The sequence below is a fragment of the Seriola aureovittata genome, chromosome 9 (genome assembly GCF_021018895.1).
Source record: "Seriola aureovittata isolate HTS-2021-v1 ecotype China chromosome 9, ASM2101889v1, whole genome shotgun sequence".
NCBI lineage: Eukaryota > Metazoa > Chordata > Actinopteri > Carangiformes > Carangidae > Seriola > Seriola aureovittata.
Genome location: NC_079372.1, coordinates 17,090,152 through 17,107,431, shown reverse-complemented (window position 1 = coordinate 17,107,431; position 17,280 = coordinate 17,090,152). Strand labels below are relative to the sequence as shown.

The following is a 17,280-nucleotide window of genomic DNA, read 5'->3' as shown; positions in this document are numbered from 1 at the left end:
TAAGGCATAAAAGTGTCAAAAAAGTCATAGTAAACCAAGGAATAAAATTGTCAAAAAAAGTCATATTTATAGTAAGGTATAAAAACGTCAAAAAACGTCATAGAATAGTATGGCATAAAGACGTCAAAAAACGTCATAACATAGTAAGGCATAAAAACGTAAAAAAACATCATAGTATAGTATTGGATAAAACGTCATAGTATAGTTAGGCATAAAAAATCAAAAAACGTCATAGTATAGTGAGGCATAAAAGTGTCAAAAAAGTCATAGTATAGTATGGCATAAAAACACCAAAAAAACGTAATATTATAGTATGGCCTAAAAGTATCAAAAAAAGTCATAGTATAGTAAGGTATAAAAACGTCAAAAAATTTCATAATATAGTATGGCATAAAAACGTCAAAAAACGCCATAGTATAAGTATGGCATAAAAGTGTCAAAAAAAAGTGATAATATAGTAAGGTGTAACAACTGCAAAAACGTCATAGTATAGTATGGCATAAAAACGTCATAATATAGTAAGGCATAAATGTGTCAAAAAAGTCACAATATAGTAAGGTATAAAAACGTCAAAAAACGTCATAGTATAGTAAGGCATAAAAACGTCAAAGTATAGTATGGCATAAAAACGTCAAAAAACGTCATAACATAATAAGGCATAAAACTTCATATATAGCAAGGCATAAATGTGTCAAAAAAAGTCACAATATGGTAAGATATAAAAACGTCAAAAAAAGTCATAGTATAGTAAGGCATAGAACAGTCAAAAAGCGTCATAGTATGGCATAAAAAAGTCAAACAACATCATAGTATAGTATGACATAAAAACGTCATAGTATATTAAGGCACAAAAATGTCAAAAAACGTCATAGTAGAGTATGTCATAAAAATATCAAAGAAGGTCTTGTACAGTAAGGCCTAAAACATTGTATAGTGAGGTATAAAAACTCCTGCTAGCAACCTTAATGCTAGACTACAGAAGACTTAAGCCAGGGTTACCTTTCTATTTAACGCTAGCTAACATGGTTAAATAACATTATTAGGTACCACTGTGATATTCTCACATAACGTGACCCTTCAGTTCACCAATTTCCTTTCAGTCAGTCAAATGCTAGCATGCCTAAAGTGGTTGTCTTGGAGACGTAGCCTCTTGGAGGGCATATACGAATGATCTAATATGACTTCACTCCAAACATAGTGTGAACGAGTTCACTCAAATATTGGTAGGGACAATTTTATCCTCCCAAAATATCTGTAGGGACATGTCTCTACTGTCCATATGCAAACCTACGCCCTTGCATTCAAGTTATTTTGTGTGGCATTTCACTTATTCAGCAGTTGCTTTGTCCTTGGTAGACAATGATATTTGCAACTTGATGACGGTAAATCTCTGCTGTTACAGTGAGTGACCCTCTGGAGCAGCTGGTCAGACACTTCCTGATAGAAACGGGCCCTCGAGGAGTCAAGATTAAAGGATGTCAGAATGAGCCCTACTTTGGTAAGTTTTAGGGTTGGAGTTTATGACTGTTTCAAGGAAAAAAATTAATAATTAAAGTACCACAAACGGGTTACCTAGAGGAGAGAGAATTATGTTTGTACACATCTTGTTAGTGTTCGGGAATGTAAGGAATTTTTACTGTTATCTGTTATCCGCAGGGAGTCTGTCAGCATTGGTCTACCAACACTCCATCACACCCATTTCTTTGCCCTGCACTCTGAAGATCCCAGAAAAAGGTTGGTACCGTTTACTTTTGGAAAAGGGCTGCGACTAATGACTATTTTTATTATTGATTAATTTTGTGATACATTTCTGTCCAAAATCCCAAAATATCCAATTTACAGTCAGACAAATAAAAGCAGAGGATCCTCAGAATTGAGAGGCTGTTACTACATAGTGTTCAGTATTTTTGGTTAAAAAAGTACTTAAACTGATGTGGCTCACCTCATAGAGCATGTATCTTTTAGGCTTAGTTCTAACCGCAGTGAAAGGTTGGAGTCTGGCCTGTGGTCCTGAATCAGAATAAAGGCAAAAATACCCACCCAAAAAATAACTAAACTATTGTCATAATTGTAAATTAAACATTTTCTGTGGATCTACTAGTTGTTTGAGACCCTTTTTTTGCATTACAGCCAAGAAGTTATTCTCATAATAATCTGCGATGAGTTAATCATTACAGGAAAAGCACTTTAATCTTCTATAAGAGCTTTGATTTGTCTCTGTTGTCAGATTTGATAGGAGACGTTCAGGAGGTTCAGCCAGTGAGCAACATCAGCACAGCTGCCGACCTGCTTAAACAAGGAGCAGGTGAGTTCTCCATCCCGCCTCCTTTCTCCCTGCACACACTGATGTCTTTCACATATACGTCACAACACTCGGGTGCAGCTGTAATTTCTCAAAGTGACTGCTGTAGTATATGAGGGCTATCTGACAAGGAGGAACAAAACCTAATAATAGGATACTCAGCATACACTGCTCTTTCATGTTAAATACCAAAATATCATGAACTTGACACCGTCCACGTGCAGCGGGCAGAATGCTGGCAGAATCTCATCGGTTAGTGTGTTCACCTCTCTCCTCTTTCAGCCTGTAACGTCCTCTACCTGAACTCTGTGGAAACAGAGTCTCTGACCGGCCCCCAGGCCATTGCCAAGGCAACAGACGCCACCTTGGGTCGTAACCCGCGTCCTGCTGCCACTGTCGTACAGTTCAAAGTGACGTCGCAGGGCATCACGCTCACCGACAGCCAGCGCAGGTAAGAAACTTCCACATGGATTAATACTTAAAAAATAAAGTGACGTGATCATTTATTTTACTATTTACAACTTTTATCTTCAATACAAACAATTTGCTCTTAATATGATCGTATTCTTACGTTACTCTTTAAGTTTCTTTTTCCAGGCACACTGGGTACTTAAGATTAAAGTCATCAGTGATGATGGATTGATTTAGCTCTTAAAAGCAATGTTATGTTGTACTCTACATATATTGTATCTTTCTTTTTCTAGGGTTTTCTTCAGGAGACATTACCCAGTGAACAGCGTAACCTTCAGCAGCATCGACCCGAAAGACAGGAGGTGAGAAATTAAAAGAACTACATAGATCTTACTTGATTCTAACTAACCTAAAATCAGCAAAAAAAATAATCATTAGACACATCGCCACAATCAATCATTCACTGCACCCATGATCATTCACTGCATTTGTTGCTGTGAGCCCTGGCATGGATCGGTATCTGTTTTGTTTTATGAGTACATTTGTTTGCCTGTGAATGTGTGTGAGCCTGCATGAGAGGCGGGTCATTGTGTTTTGCGAGCACGCTGGCTGCGGCCGCGGCTGCAGCTGCATCAGCTTGTTTGGCAGCTCTGCCTGTGTGTGGATGTCTGAGTCCGGTTTCTCTCTCTCTCTCTCTCTTTCTCTTTCTCTCTCTCTCTCTCGGCTGTAGGTGGACTAACTCAGACAACACCACTATTAAGTAAGTGCTCTGTTTGTGTTTGGTGACTCAGAGAAAGTGAGTGTATGCATGTGTGTGTTTTGTTCTGGGTGTGTAGGTTCACCTGTGCCTGAGAAACTGTTGATGTTGAAGCCTTTGCATGGCATCAGACTGCGTATGAGCTTTGGCAAAATCATTCCAGCAAATATGATTTAATAATGAAAACCAAGTCCTACATGACCCCATGTTACATAACACTAATTCCTTCATTGTGGCTAACCCTGTAGGCTGGTAAAAAGAGACACTCTCACCTACCTCACCAGACAAACTCAACCTGCCTGTCACTTCCTGTCATGCTCAGTAACTCAAATCTCTCAAATCCTCTTTCCCCTCTCAGGGTGTTCGGTTTTGTAGCCAAGAAGCCCGGCAGCTTGGCGGAGAACGTTTGCCACATGTTCGCAGAGCTGGACCCCGAACAACCCGCCTCTGCCATCGTCAACTTTGTCAACAAGGTCATGTTGTCGCAGCGCCGATAGACAAAGAAAGGAAATGGAGCTCGGAGCACACAAGCAGTGACACGCAGCACATGAGTATTGACGAGGCATTTACTGCACAGTGACGTCCCACTGCTTGTGTTCTCTAAGTTCTTTAAGTTCTCTTTGTCCTTCAGTTGATGATGTGATGAAGATTTTCTTATTGTTGGGTGTAAATACATTCAGAAGGCGACTGAAAATCTGAGTCCATGATCCCTACAGATGGTTTTTCATCTGTTAATGTGCCACTCCGTCTGCTCCTAAACAACCCCCACCTTTCTGAAAATATATATATATATATATACTGTAACAGCACATTTCAGTTTTCTTATATAGTAAAGTATTGTTGGATGCAAAAATAATAAACACAGTGTTCAAACAAAGCCATGATGTAAAGTGTTACAACTCCTCCGAGGACGAGGAGGCTTCAGAGGAAACTTGTGCATCTACCAGGGATCTGTATCATGAGGAAAGATTAGTGGCTTAACCAACTATCTTTGGCTTTAACTCAGGTTCTCTGGTATCATGAAGCTGGCTCACCATGCTGCATAGATTCATGCTCCTTCTTCCGTCATGAATAAGCGTCAAGACGCTCAGTGTAAGTTCAGAACTTCAGTTCAGAATCAACATGTTTTTAAACAGACGAACAAATGGGAATTGTAGCTGCATAGTAATTGCAAACACTGTTAATTAGCTCAATGAATTATAAGAATCTGCAGTCAGATGTTTATTTGTTTTCTTCAGGATGTTTTTTTAGAAGGATGATCTGACGGATTATCAGTTTATTTACCAAGCAGATTATTTTGGAAATGCCAGCCATAATTAACAGGCCTGTAACAGCTTCTCATTCTGTTCTAGTCCTGTGAATATATTTTATCTTTAAGTGGTAGATTATCAGTTTTGGCCACTACAGCCCACACTGGTACCATCATTTCATCTTATGCCACATGAACTTTGACTCTAATTATGTTGGATGTGATCAGCTTGTATGTTCACATTAACATGCTCAGAGCTAAAAAGGTAAACCAATAGTTAACTGAGCCGGTTGACAACCAGCTTCATGATACCCAGGATCCCTGACGTCAGGAGGGAGCCAGGCAAAGCTGAACTTCATGCTACCGGCCCCTGGTAAATGATAGTTAAATGCAGCTTTTATCATGTTACTCTGGCTGCTGTTCAGTCGTACAATGATAGAAGAGGTAAAAGCAGCTTTAAGGACACAGAGCAGACCGTGTGGAGCCATGGAGTCGTGTTGAGGGCAGCGATGGCGCTTTAAGGTCCAACATTTCGACCTTAAAAAAACAGCAGGTGTTTATATTTTGTATTGTTACAAAATTCTTTATTTTTTTTTTCTTTGTTTAAAAAAAAAAAGTGACCAAAGTCCTGATGATGTAATTTAGTTTCTATATTTAGAGATGTTCAGGTATTCAGATGTATGTACAGCATATTTACAGCCACTCTTGCCTTCATCCCCACCACAACACATCACCTTCACCAGTGTAAATCACAATTGACAATCGTTGTTTTTTCCACTCACATACACTTAATAATCAGAGCGAGTGAGAGACATAACTCTCTAATGAAAGTAAACACGAATGTGAGGTTTTAACTTTTAACCAGAGTGTGTGCGAGGGAGTGGCGTGCGCTCGTATGTGTGTGTGTGTGTGTGTGTGTTGAGGGTATTTAAGTAAATATGATGGGTAAAGGTAATGTTACATCCACTTTTAAAAGAAATGCATGTGAAATGGGGAAAAAGCTAGATGGAGGAGGGACGTAGTGTTCAATCACACCACTGCCGTGACATGTTTGGTGTTCATTCACTGCCTCACACCTTCTGACTACATCCATTGTATCAGACGTTTTCACACATACTGTATGTTTTCAAAGACAGGTTAGCACACATCAGCAGGACAGTGGCCTAAAGACAGATGTACTTAACCAAAGACAAAGCACTCTTGTATTAATAAGCTTTTTATCCAGCTATATTTTTGTACTTATTGCTTCTTGTATTTTTACTATGCATTTATTTAGTGTGTTGCCTCGTTTGGTAAAAACCTAGAAAAACACTACTTGTATTACAGCGATAATATATTGTGGTCTGTTTTCTTGTTGATCTCTATATTATGTAGTAATATATTTTCACATGCAGCTATAGGACAGTGTATGAGACATAAAAAGGAAACATTTGGGGTTTTTTTCAAAAGAATAATATGCTATTTTGTATGCAAAAACAAATGAAGAATACAATTAAATTGAAATGATGTGGTACCTGAAGTGCTGTGTGGTTATTTTCATTATTGATGAGAGGCAGAGAAAAGCATCAATCCTCACATTTTAGAAGCAGGAACCTGGACAGGTTTGGACATTTTTGCTTGCAAAATGATGGAAATGATCAACAACAAAAAGTACTGGTGTTCATTATTCATTTTATTTGTTCACAATTCCCTTTAATGTCTTTTTTAGAAATAGGCAAAAATATTTACACTGTATTTTTTAAAATGCTGGTAAAATCTTTCATTCAGAAATTTACAAACAACTGTCCCTTTAAAAAAAGAAAAGAAAAAAGAAAAACAAAACAGTCATATCACAATTGCTTTTAGTCATTCTGTTTCTGTTTCCACATTCTGTTAACATCAACTTCCCTTCAGATACTGAGAATACGTGATCATGTAAAGTTTAAGTCAGTCTCAGGTAATGGACTTATTGGTCTGAAATACTCACAGAGGAGCTGAGCAAAACACACAAATGTAAACAGTGTAAATCTGTTATGGTCAGTCAGACAAACCCACTGTTAGTATACTTGACAATAGAGCTTGCAGCCATGATTATATGCTGTTTACTGTTGCACACCAGCATTGTTAATGCCATGATGGAGAGGAAACTGTATACAGATGTTCAAAAGTTCATACTGGATGTTTTATTTTAAGGCCCAAATTCCTCTTTCTGTAGCTGAACCAGGAGTGGAAATGATCAAGAACTTTAACTAGGACGTTACTGAGTGATTAAAGAATCAGAGATTATGTCACATCATCACATGAGCTTGACTGATGTGTTAAATTAAATGTAGGCTGAAAACTGTTTCCTCTCTATGACACTAAACCCTGAATCTAAAATCTATGTGCTTAGACTTGCTGGGATGATGGATACCTAGAAATAACTTATAATTTCATTTAAAAAACACACATGATATATTAAATGTGTAAATTCCATTTTAAACTTAAGAAACAGTTAAATAACACAGCAAAACAATATGTTACAACAATACATCCCAGTTTAACAGTCATTAAATGATCCCTCGTATTAGAGCTACACTAGAAACAGCAGACCAGCTCCTTATCTTCTTTTTTTTTTTTTTAAGAAAAGTCAGCAGCCCTCGGTGAACACAGTGTTACGGTGCCAAAAGTCATTCAAGCTACGCTGAAGGAGGCTCTCCTGATGAAGCAGCAGACACAGGCAGAGCTCTGCAGTGTTAATTAAAGCTTTGGCAGAAGTCCAGCTTCCCGGCACTTCTTTGTCTTTGAATGTTGACCACTTCCTTTTATAGAAAAGAGCTTTCTCTGACATTTGTCCTGTTTCCAAAACAGGGCTACGGAGTGCTCATTGGCAATGACTCAGGAGAACATGTGACTCATTCTGTCAGCATGTTTGAAATAGCAAAAACTGCCTTTTAATTTTGTATTTTACATATGATGCGTTCAGGATATCAAAAGCCTCAATGAAACAACTATAAATCAAATGTGGTTGCTGAGGCAGGAAATATCCAATCCCAAAAAAGACAGATATATTAAAGCAATCTGACCCTGCAGTAAAAAGGTCATGGAGCTGTGTTTTCACTTGGTGATGCCTAACAACCACCACAACAAAAGCCACTCATCTGCTGCCTCTGGGCTGTCCCATGAGAACAAATGTGCAGTCAGAAATAACTGGCTGCTGCCTCTGACAACATTGCCTCTGCACGCCCATGTTTTCCAGGAAACAGCTTCATCATTCAGTGGCACGAGTTAACAGCAACATAATGGTACCTGTTGTTTATGCTTAGAAGATATGTAGCACCATTTGGCATTTCTGTTGCCAGCAAAATCCACTCTCCAGTTTACACGAACATCTCCCACCTCCTCCAGAGAAATGATCCAGGTCGTTCAGGACTGTTCCGCTCACAGCAGAGGGGCGCTGAGCGATGTGGCTGGTGAGTGGGTGGAGGAGAGGTGCCTGAGAAGCTGGGCTGTCTGGTGGTATGTGGTGTTGGAGCCGCAGTCTATGTAGCGATAGGCCTCGAGGCTGTTCTGGGATGTTCGCACCATGTACGAGGTTTTCACTGACGTCCTGAAAACAGGGGAGCAGACAGAGAAATAAAAACCCACGCTGCTGCACACGAGGCTGCCTGTCACGATAAATTAGCTACAGACAAAATGCAAGATGTGACCACAGACATGAGCTGAAGACAGGGTCTCTGAATAATTAGCAGGCTCCAGGCATTTCCAGTGTATGAAATGATTGTTTTGTCTAAACTTCAAAGCACGAATTACAGCAAGTAATGATAAGAATAACACATGCTGTAATGCTGAGGAAGTGGTTTATGTGGTCACACTGCTGTCGGTGTTACCTAGACTGACACGCAGCAGAACTGCCTCTTTACTGTCGGTTGAGAGAAAAAAGTTATTATGCATTATAATATGCAAGAGCGGAAAGCATATTTACTCACACAGTGCACAATGCAGTTTTGAAGTACTTGTACTTAAGTTGAGTATTTCTATTGCGAGCTACTTCCACTACACATCATTTCAGAGGGAAATATTATATTCTTTTACTCCTCTACATTTGTTAGCTGTAATTACTTTGCATATTTATATATTGCATATTTGTTTTTCATTCAAAACATTATCAACCTCTAAAATGTGAATTTTTTCAGTGAAAACAAAAGTATAGTAGGAATATTTAAACCCATTTTCATTGCAAATCAATAAAATCAACCTGCTCTATTGTTTGAGATACACACACTTTTCTAAACAAGTTGATTTAAAAACTGTTTCTAAGTTTTCTTAGTGGATAAAGCTTGTTAGGACAGAATGGTCTTTGCAAGACTGAGGATTTACAAGATTATATTGTAAAAGAAAAAAAAAAAGATTGTAAAACAGCGGCACCAAAAATGTTGTTCATAATCCAATACTATATACGTATATATAAGAAACATGGAAAGCATAATGCACAACAAGTACTTCTGCTGCTTAACGTCTACAGTATTTTGCTGCTAGAACATCTGGACTTTTACTTGAGTAAGATTTGGAACACAGTATTTTTACACTGTTGTATCAGAACCGTTCCTTAAATAAAAGGATGTTAAACCTTCTTCCAACCCTGTGATGATGAAAGTAAAAACATAACAGCAGGGAACAGGAACAATAGAAATAAGTGATAAAAGCGGAATGAAGGTAAAGAGTTACTTACTGCACAAATATGACAATGTTGTGGACCTTGATGCTGGGCATGGTGCAGAAGGCACTGAAAAGCAGAAAATGTTTAGATTGTTTAACTGTGCTGTTGACTTCTGGGTAGGCTTGTAAACCAACAATTCAGCAAATATGTACCAGCCACTGTCCTGTGAAAGCATCAGTCCACTCATTTTCTCTCCGTGTAACGCAGCTTAATTGCCGACGCAGAAAATTTTACAAAACGCAAATTTTACTCCTCAGTCTATGAAAACAGTTGTATAAAGTCTTGTGATGTACAATGTTAGAAAGCCTGTGTTGAAACCAGAGGTGAGGAGTTGAAATGATGTCAGCATTTAGATAGGAAGGGTCTAACTGAAGATGCTATCAAGTTGCATTATGGGAAATGTAGGATTTGGTGTTTCTGGGGCATACTGGGGACTTATAGTCAGGATATCTACTATTACAAGTCTACTAAATCACCAGAGGATCCCTTTACGTCAGTGTAAGATTCAGTGTTTCTACATGACAGTGAAAAGCTGTTTAGGTATAGAATCAACACTTACTAGACATAGGGTGCACTGCTTCCAATCTCCACATGGACAGTGTAGTTCACCTGCAGAAGATCAGAAGTTACAAACAATGTTTGTTATCTAGAGTGGAAGACGGGGTAACAGAATGACGAACAGATATCCTATCAGCAGTGAGACACTGGAATGAGATAATGTATAAACGGCTAACTCTTGATTTACCCTCAAGACAATGCACTACACATGTGTGTCAATAAATACCAGGGTTGCACAACTGAACTGCAACACCCACAAGAATTCCTTTCTTGTTGTTGTTTCGGTGAGCAAAGTTCATAAAACCAGTAAAACTAAGATGCATTGTACTACAATATGTCCAGCTTTCTGCACGCACAACACTTGTTAGGATAAATCATTGTGGTTGGTTTTAGTCTTTTCATGGGATTTGTTGACAGTAAGAGGATTACAGAACATCACCAGACTCATCCTTTAAGTTTCCGGTTGTAAGTCGGTGACAGTGTGTTTGGCTCTAGCACTAATATCTTCACATATTTAACTTTTAGCAGGAGTCAACATCCTGTAGCAGTCACACCTACAGCACTGTTTACAGATAATAATTTTGTTTGCATACTGAACTCTGTACCAGGAAGCTGGTGAGAATGTTTATCATGAATAAGTATTTACTAAGAAAGAAGAAATTTTGAAATATTTTGAAATATATAAAACCTATTGTATGATTCTCTGAAGTGAGTGTGTGCATTTTGAAAGTCTGTTTTCTGTACCTGACGCTCGCTGAGTGGCAGGATGGTGGTGGCGTTGTCCAGCTGCTGAGTTCCAATGACTGTGTTCATGTAAAGGACCTGGCAGTTCACACTCTGAACCAGCATGGAGAAAAAGTTTGGGTTGCTGATGTTCAGTGTGCTCTGAGAAAAACACAGTGAAAGAAAAGACAAAAACTATTACACAACACGTTTCTGTAAATACACACCTGCCATATTTGTTCAAATTCAGCTCTGGTGTTAGGAGTAGAGACTGATAATATCTTCTCTGCACAAACAGGAAGTCTCGAAAACTTCAACATGAAACAACTGAACAAACAAGTGGCTACAAATTCTCAGTGTTGAATAAAAAGCTCTGACACACTTGAAGCTCACAGAGAAAAGAGCTCAATTGAGACTTTCCTCACACTGGTTCTCCCCCCGTTCCATATCTCAGAAACACATTTCATATTCTCAAACATTTATAAAGCTGCAATCATGATGGTGATGTCATCATTTCATCAATCCTAGCCTCAAACTTGACAATTAAATCATTAGCGCATAGTGAGGTAGTGACAGGGAAGAAAATATAGCAGCCAAAAAAAGCAATGAATTATAATAATGATGACTGCATTTGTATTTGGGTTGTCACTAACTATTTCGTGTTCATTATAAATTAATCTGCTGATTATTTTCTAGATTAATCAACTGATTGATTGGTCAAATAACGTATCTGTCAGAATATAGTGAAAAATGCCTTATATTATTTCCCAGACTCCAAGGTGGCATATAGAAATTGCTCCAAACAACAGTCCAAAACCAAACTGTATTGATTTTACTGTCACGTGACAAAAAAAAGCATCAAATCCTCACTTTTGCAAATCTGGCACTAGAGTATGTTTAGGCATTTTAGCTTGAAATATGACTGAAATGATTAACTGATTATCCCACACAAATCAAAATTTTAGAGAGTGGACTTTAATTCAGGCGACTGTATGCACAAGTTGTGGTATAGTGCAAGTGTAAGAGAAAACCTACCGTCATGTTCATCAGGACCTTCATATTGGAGTGGTCAAAGCGAACAGTCACCGAGCGTATCCCATCATCCACCACGACCACCGAGCGAGGGAAGAGGAAGAAGGCAGCGAGCAAAGAGGCCAGGAGGCACAGCACAACTGACAAGACCACATACAGCTTGCTAGAATAAAGAAAATGTAGATGTAATGTCTTTAAAGTGTTGTGCATCCAACTAACACAACAAAGCTTATACATGCTTGAAATCTATTCAAACAACGTTTTGAATTCCACTTGACAGAAAATAAATGTTTAGAGAGCAGAAAAAATCCTGTCTTTTCAGGACCAAGAAAGCCAGATACAGTGGCAAGAAAAAGTATGTGAAGCCTTTGCAATGACCTAGTTTTACACATGGACTGGCCATGAAAGCTGATCTGATCTTCATCAGGTCAGATTCAAGTCACACGTGTAAAGAAACATGCTTAAGCTAATAACACACAAACAACTATAATCGTTTGTGTCTTTATGGAACACAACCATTAAACATTCACAGTGCTGGTGGATAAACCAAGTGAACCCTTAGATTTAATAACTGGTCATCCTCCCTTGGCAGCAATAACCTCAAACAAGCTCTTCCAGTAGCTGCTGATCAGTAAGCAGTGAAGTTAAAGACAAAAACGTCACTTGTATTTTCCAACTAGCACTGGATTTGAGCATTATTTGTTAAAATAAATGGTGTTAGTTCAAAATGTAACTTAGATGAAGATCTGACCACATTTTACAAGTTTATTTATATTGCAAAGGATTTACTTCCTCTTTCTTGACACTGTATTAGTACATTTTGGTTACTTACGTTCTTTGGGGCTGCAGTCTTTGGTCACTATATGGGATCAATGCAACCAATTCATTCACTTGACCTATCAGGAAAGAGATAACATGCACATAACATAATGATTAGGTCTTCCTCTTACAATATACAGTGTTTTGGGGGGAAGACAATAAGCCTCTAAAACTGCATGACAGTCTTTTCCTTAAATTAAAATACAACACACGCAATACTATACTATTAGAAAAAGTTTGTTTCTCCTAGGTTGCTTCATCAAGTTATTGTTTAAGGCTTTTAAACAGCAGTCAGTCTGAAAGAAACACCATCCCAGTGCAACATTGCAACATTGAAGCCTTAAATTTTATATCTAAATATGCTTTAACTCGGCTTTATTACAGCCATGGTCTAAGACAATATAACAAACTTTATCCAGGCACCAGGTCTACTTTCCGTGTGGTTAAAGTATTGTTTTACACTAAAATTTCATCTCTGCTGCAGCTCGTTGATATTCAATTGTTTCCACTCACCTGAAGGTATCCGTCCAGTGCCTTGACATGTCGGACACGTTATGCTGTCCTTCCCGGTGAACTCCACGTACGGGAACTGGGCTATATCCTCCCGTCTACCGAGCCCATCCAAAGAGTCGTTATCGGAGTCCTTGTCCTCTCCCCGTTTCCCAGAGCACTGCCTCTCCGGTAGAAGCGACAGGCTGCTGCCGCTTCGAGACCACCGCGTCCCCATGGCGGACGCAGAGCCAGAGCTTCCAGACTACAGACCGTCTGCAGGTGGGTGAGATCGACCCAATCAGCCACAAAAGTGTGAGCAAACTGACTCAGGAGCAATAGGGCCGCTGTGGTGTATGACCCTGTGTCCGCCAATACAATGTGACTATCTCACATTAAATTAGCTGACACACACAGACTCTCTAACAAATCAGTTCAATTGTAAGGCGGAGGAATTCCGCGTTGTTCAGGCTCGACTCTCTAAGCTAACGCTGGCTAGTTTGCTAACAAGTGTTCAACAAATTAGCCGTTAGCTAACACTGGCTGTGGCAGTCTGTAACGTTAGTTAGTTTCAGTACACAGACTTTACTTTTACTTACCTTTTAGACTACACAAGCCGACGTTGCCATCACAAAGCAGTATTTACACCAACGCTCGCGCTCGCTTCCTAACGTCTGTCACACCAGAAGTTTACGTCCCCTTTGTGCTGCATTCACGTAACCTGCGTATCGCTGCCTCTCCGAGATCCAATTTTTCAACTTGACTTGGCGTTCAAGTGATTCATGTGCAGTTTATGTAGTTTCAAGTGCTTAAATCGACTTAAAGTGCTTAATTGTAGCGGTTTTTAGAAGTCAAACAAACAAAACACAGATAAAACCAGTCACGCAGGTTCTATTTATTATCTAGGTGTTGTACAGTTGCAAACAATTATTCTGCCAATAATTATACATTATATGCACTCTCAGTTCTTCAGAGTCAGGTCTCAGTTACAGTCACACAGCAATTCGTCTGCTATGTCAATTTTCATGTTCCCTGAATTTATTTGGTTCCTTGTGTACACACAACAAATGCACACCCTTTTCCCGATATTATGAAGGCAGGATTTGACGTGGGTGGTTAGCTGAGGAGCTTGTTGCTGCCCTCTAGTGGTGTGGATGCAGATAACACAATTACAGTGGATACAGTAAATATAAAGCAGTAAATATTTTAGAAAAGCAACAAAACATTAAGAAATTCTTTTACTTTACTTTTTTTTTAATCAACGCTAGTTTTAATTTACACCTTCCTTCTAGATTTTCCCTTTTCTGTGTTCCACCATTTTCTTAAAGCTTCTGTGTACAAATGCAACAACATACACAGTTATTGTTAGTCAGTTTGTCCTTCGAGCCTCCTCTTCAGCTCTGAATTCTCCCTCTGCAGCATTTTATTCTGGAGAAGAATGAGAAAGAGGGGACAGCTGTAAATATGCAGCACTGAATATGACATGTATTTAATTTGGTACGAGCTGGTTTTGTTTCCCTCTAACTTCAGCCATTAAGATAGACTGTGTGATGACCCCCTGATCCTTTTGCTAGTCTGTCTCTTTGTCTGCAGCTGATTGGTACATCTGGAACACCTGTGGCATGTTTTCCAGGGTATATAGGTCCTGGCTGCCAACTAATCTCTCTTTGCTCCTCTCCACAGGCACACCAAGTTTTGGGTTTGGTTATGTTGTCTTAGTTTAATCCTTATGTTTTGTTCTGCACCTTACAACACCTGCACTCATATACCTCACTCATGCATACCACACACTACTGATTTCACTGATTTCCACACCAAATACATTTAATTTGGCATCTTAATTTGGTTTAATAAGAATATACCTATAATCATTCATTTTCTATTAATGATAACCAAGGTGTGTCTCCCTTTTGTTGTGGCCAAATGAGCCAGGGTCATAACAACTGAACAACTACTTAGAACAAACTTGAATCACTTCCCTGCCATAACAAAATTACCCTAGCCCCAATATTACTGAACAATAAGTGGAACTAACCTTATGTCTGAGAGCCTCCACTATAAGGTCTCGTCCTCCCCTGATGCTTTTCTCCTTTTTCGATGCTCGGAAAGCATCACCGATAATTGAGACCAGCACATGAGACTGAAAAAAAATGTTTTAGAAATTCATGCCTGAGCCTTTGAAAGCCTGAATTTCTCATTTATCATACTGTTTTCCAGTGGTAATATTAGCGGCCTCCTTGTCTACTCAAATAAAACAATAAATCATACAATTATTCCTGCAGAGAATGCATAGCATCTGTTATGCTGTGCTGGGAATACTCACAAATTTCTTGCTCTGGAAGAGATAGCAGTGGTACATGTCGGCTGCAGGGTGTCTGGCTACGAAGCCAAAGACTTTGGTTGAGGATGGTAGCAGGGCACAGAAGGAGACAGTGGAGAGAGGGCATGTGTACAACAAGAACTGAGGATGGGAAAGATAATATGAAGATGTAAAGTGATGATTCAAGGCCAAAGAAAGCAAGATGTGCAACTCAATTGTAAGCATGCTTGGACTGGTTTGTACGCTTTTGTCACAGACCTTGGTTTTGTTTTCCAAAATGTCTATCCCACTTAGAGACAGGAAGAGGTCAACTTTGCTCTTCTTGGCTGTCTTTTCTGGAACATATTCATCAGGTGTCTAGGGATGAGGGGGAACGAGGGGTGATGGATTACATATCCCTACATCTCTGCAGACAGTATGTGGAATTCATAAAAACAATCAATCTTCAAATCAAGTGCCATGAATCATCCATAGTAGATGTACTGTAGGAGCAGTCCCAAAAAATCACAGATGTGAAGCTTATGGTGCTACACAGTGACTGTATTCAGTCATTGGAGCTACAGTAAAAAAAAAAAAGGGGTGATCACCATTAATCCTTAAGGTTCGTCCTCTGGGCACCATGAATGTCTCTGCCAAATGTCATAGCAATCCATCCAATAGTTGTTGAGACATTTGCAAAATACAAAAACGTCAACTTTATGGTTCAAAAGTCTGGGAATCGCCAGAGTCATTAGGATTCATCCTGCAGGGACCAATGAATTTTTTGCAATTCCATTGCAATCCCATAGAGCAATGCTACTAGCATGGCTAAAAATTATACACAGGAAAGGAGTTTTAAATGTTTTTTTTTTTTTTTAAAACATCAGCTATAACAGGATGTTAAAGGTACAGTACTGACCTTGAGGCGCTGAGCTGCTTCATCCAGGATCTGTAGTCCATCAGGGCGAACTACTTCAACTCGCCCAAGGAACTAGTTTAGAGAGAAACACAGAAGAAGCAAAAATAAAAATGGTTTGATGCAAAATGAATGCTGTACATACAGTATGTGTTAATATGTAAATTTGATTTGCATTGGCACAATACTAGCCCTTAACAACCGGAGCCACATGACACAAAATAGACAATATAGTTCAACTCCCGTAACTAATAAAAAGTTTGTCACATTTCACCTTATTGTCCACCATCTGATTTTAAACTATGAAGTATCAGTATTTACCTTAACCTGAAAGGTGATCTCATTGTCATCCTCTGAAGTGTCACTCATCTCGACAGGCCCGGCTCGATACCTGCTGTTCACACAAACACTAAGCCGATTAAAACTAACATCAACTCAGTAATGACAAAATATACTGAAGTTAAACTCACCTTTTTGTAAATATACTACAAGCGGAGTGAGTTGGCTTCTTACTGTACTACAAATGGATGGGTGTAAAGTCTATTGGAGTTAATAAGTAACCCCATGTCTTCCTTATTGCCTTTTATCAGATTTTCAGGCTGCCTGGAAGTTTCATGGATAGATTTTGATGGCCCATCAAGGGATTCACCTGTAGACAGCATTTGTTGCTTCACCAAGGTAAGACCATCACAGCAGGTTAAGCTGTTATATCTTGCCAGATGCTTTGAGAAACAATTATGTTAGAATGGTTTAAACAGCCCTGTTTATCTTAGTGTTCTTTCTTTGTGCACAAATTTTAAAATTCCCATATTTTACTATTTTCTAATGTTTTATTTGAAGTGTTGATCCATAAGATTTATTTGTGGTTTTAAGCACCAAAAACCACCTCAAAGTAGTTTTACATCCCCTCCTTCACGCTTCTCTCTGGAGCTCTAGCAAAAATAGGTGGGTGAGCCAATCAGAGGAAAGGCTCAGGAGAGACATGGAAATCTAATTTAAACAATATGAGACCTTTAACTTATAGTGTGTGAATTTATATATACACAT

General features: G+C 38.9%; 3 protein-coding genes across 6 annotated transcripts in view; 1 reads left to right on the top strand and 2 right to left on the bottom strand.

Moving 5' to 3' along the window:
* The window catches only part of tns2a (tensin 2a), a 65,295-nt gene extending 59,065 nt beyond the window's left edge, over positions 1-6,230 (top strand). For 3 of the 4 annotated variants that reach the window (XM_056384014.1, XM_056384013.1, XM_056384017.1), the window contains exons 22-28: positions 1,403-1,498; positions 1,657-1,734; positions 2,228-2,305; positions 2,585-2,753; positions 3,007-3,075; positions 3,444-3,473; positions 3,829-6,230. In XM_056384014.1, coding sequence (XP_056239989.1) covers positions 1,403-1,498; positions 1,657-1,734; positions 2,228-2,305; positions 2,585-2,753; positions 3,007-3,075; positions 3,444-3,473; positions 3,829-3,967 — 659 coding nt within the window. In that variant the 3' untranslated portion in view covers positions 3,968-6,230. The remainder of the gene's footprint in view (positions 1-1,402; positions 1,499-1,656; positions 1,735-2,227; positions 2,306-2,584; positions 2,754-3,006; positions 3,076-3,443; positions 3,474-3,828) is intronic. The other variant, XM_056384016.1, reaches the window with a different exon arrangement.
* A 143-nt stretch (positions 6,231-6,373) lies between these two features.
* tmem106c (transmembrane protein 106C) lies at positions 6,374-15,144 on the bottom strand. Its single transcript, XM_056384021.1, has 9 exons — positions 15,054-15,144; positions 13,618-14,446; positions 13,043-13,294; positions 12,543-12,606; positions 11,714-11,873; positions 10,700-10,840; positions 9,957-10,006; positions 9,410-9,463; positions 6,374-8,287 (listed from the first exon to the last, which is right to left on the bottom strand). The coding sequence occupies exons 3-9, from the start codon at positions 13,254-13,256 to the stop codon at positions 8,119-8,121; spliced, it is 852 nt and encodes a 283-aa protein (XP_056239996.1). The 5' UTR covers positions 13,257-13,294; positions 13,618-14,446; positions 15,054-15,144; the 3' UTR covers positions 6,374-8,118.
* Positions 14,384-16,611, bottom strand: LOC130175019 (PTB domain-containing engulfment adapter protein 1-like). The gene is made up of 6 exons (XM_056385281.1): positions 16,555-16,611; positions 16,237-16,308; positions 15,597-15,695; positions 15,342-15,479; positions 15,054-15,158; positions 14,384-14,446 (listed from the first exon to the last, which is right to left on the bottom strand). Exons 1-6 carry the CDS (start codon positions 16,600-16,602, stop codon positions 14,384-14,386), a joined length of 525 nt encoding a protein of 174 aa, XP_056241256.1. The 5' UTR covers positions 16,603-16,611.
* Positions 16,612-17,280: the final 669 nt, after the last annotated feature.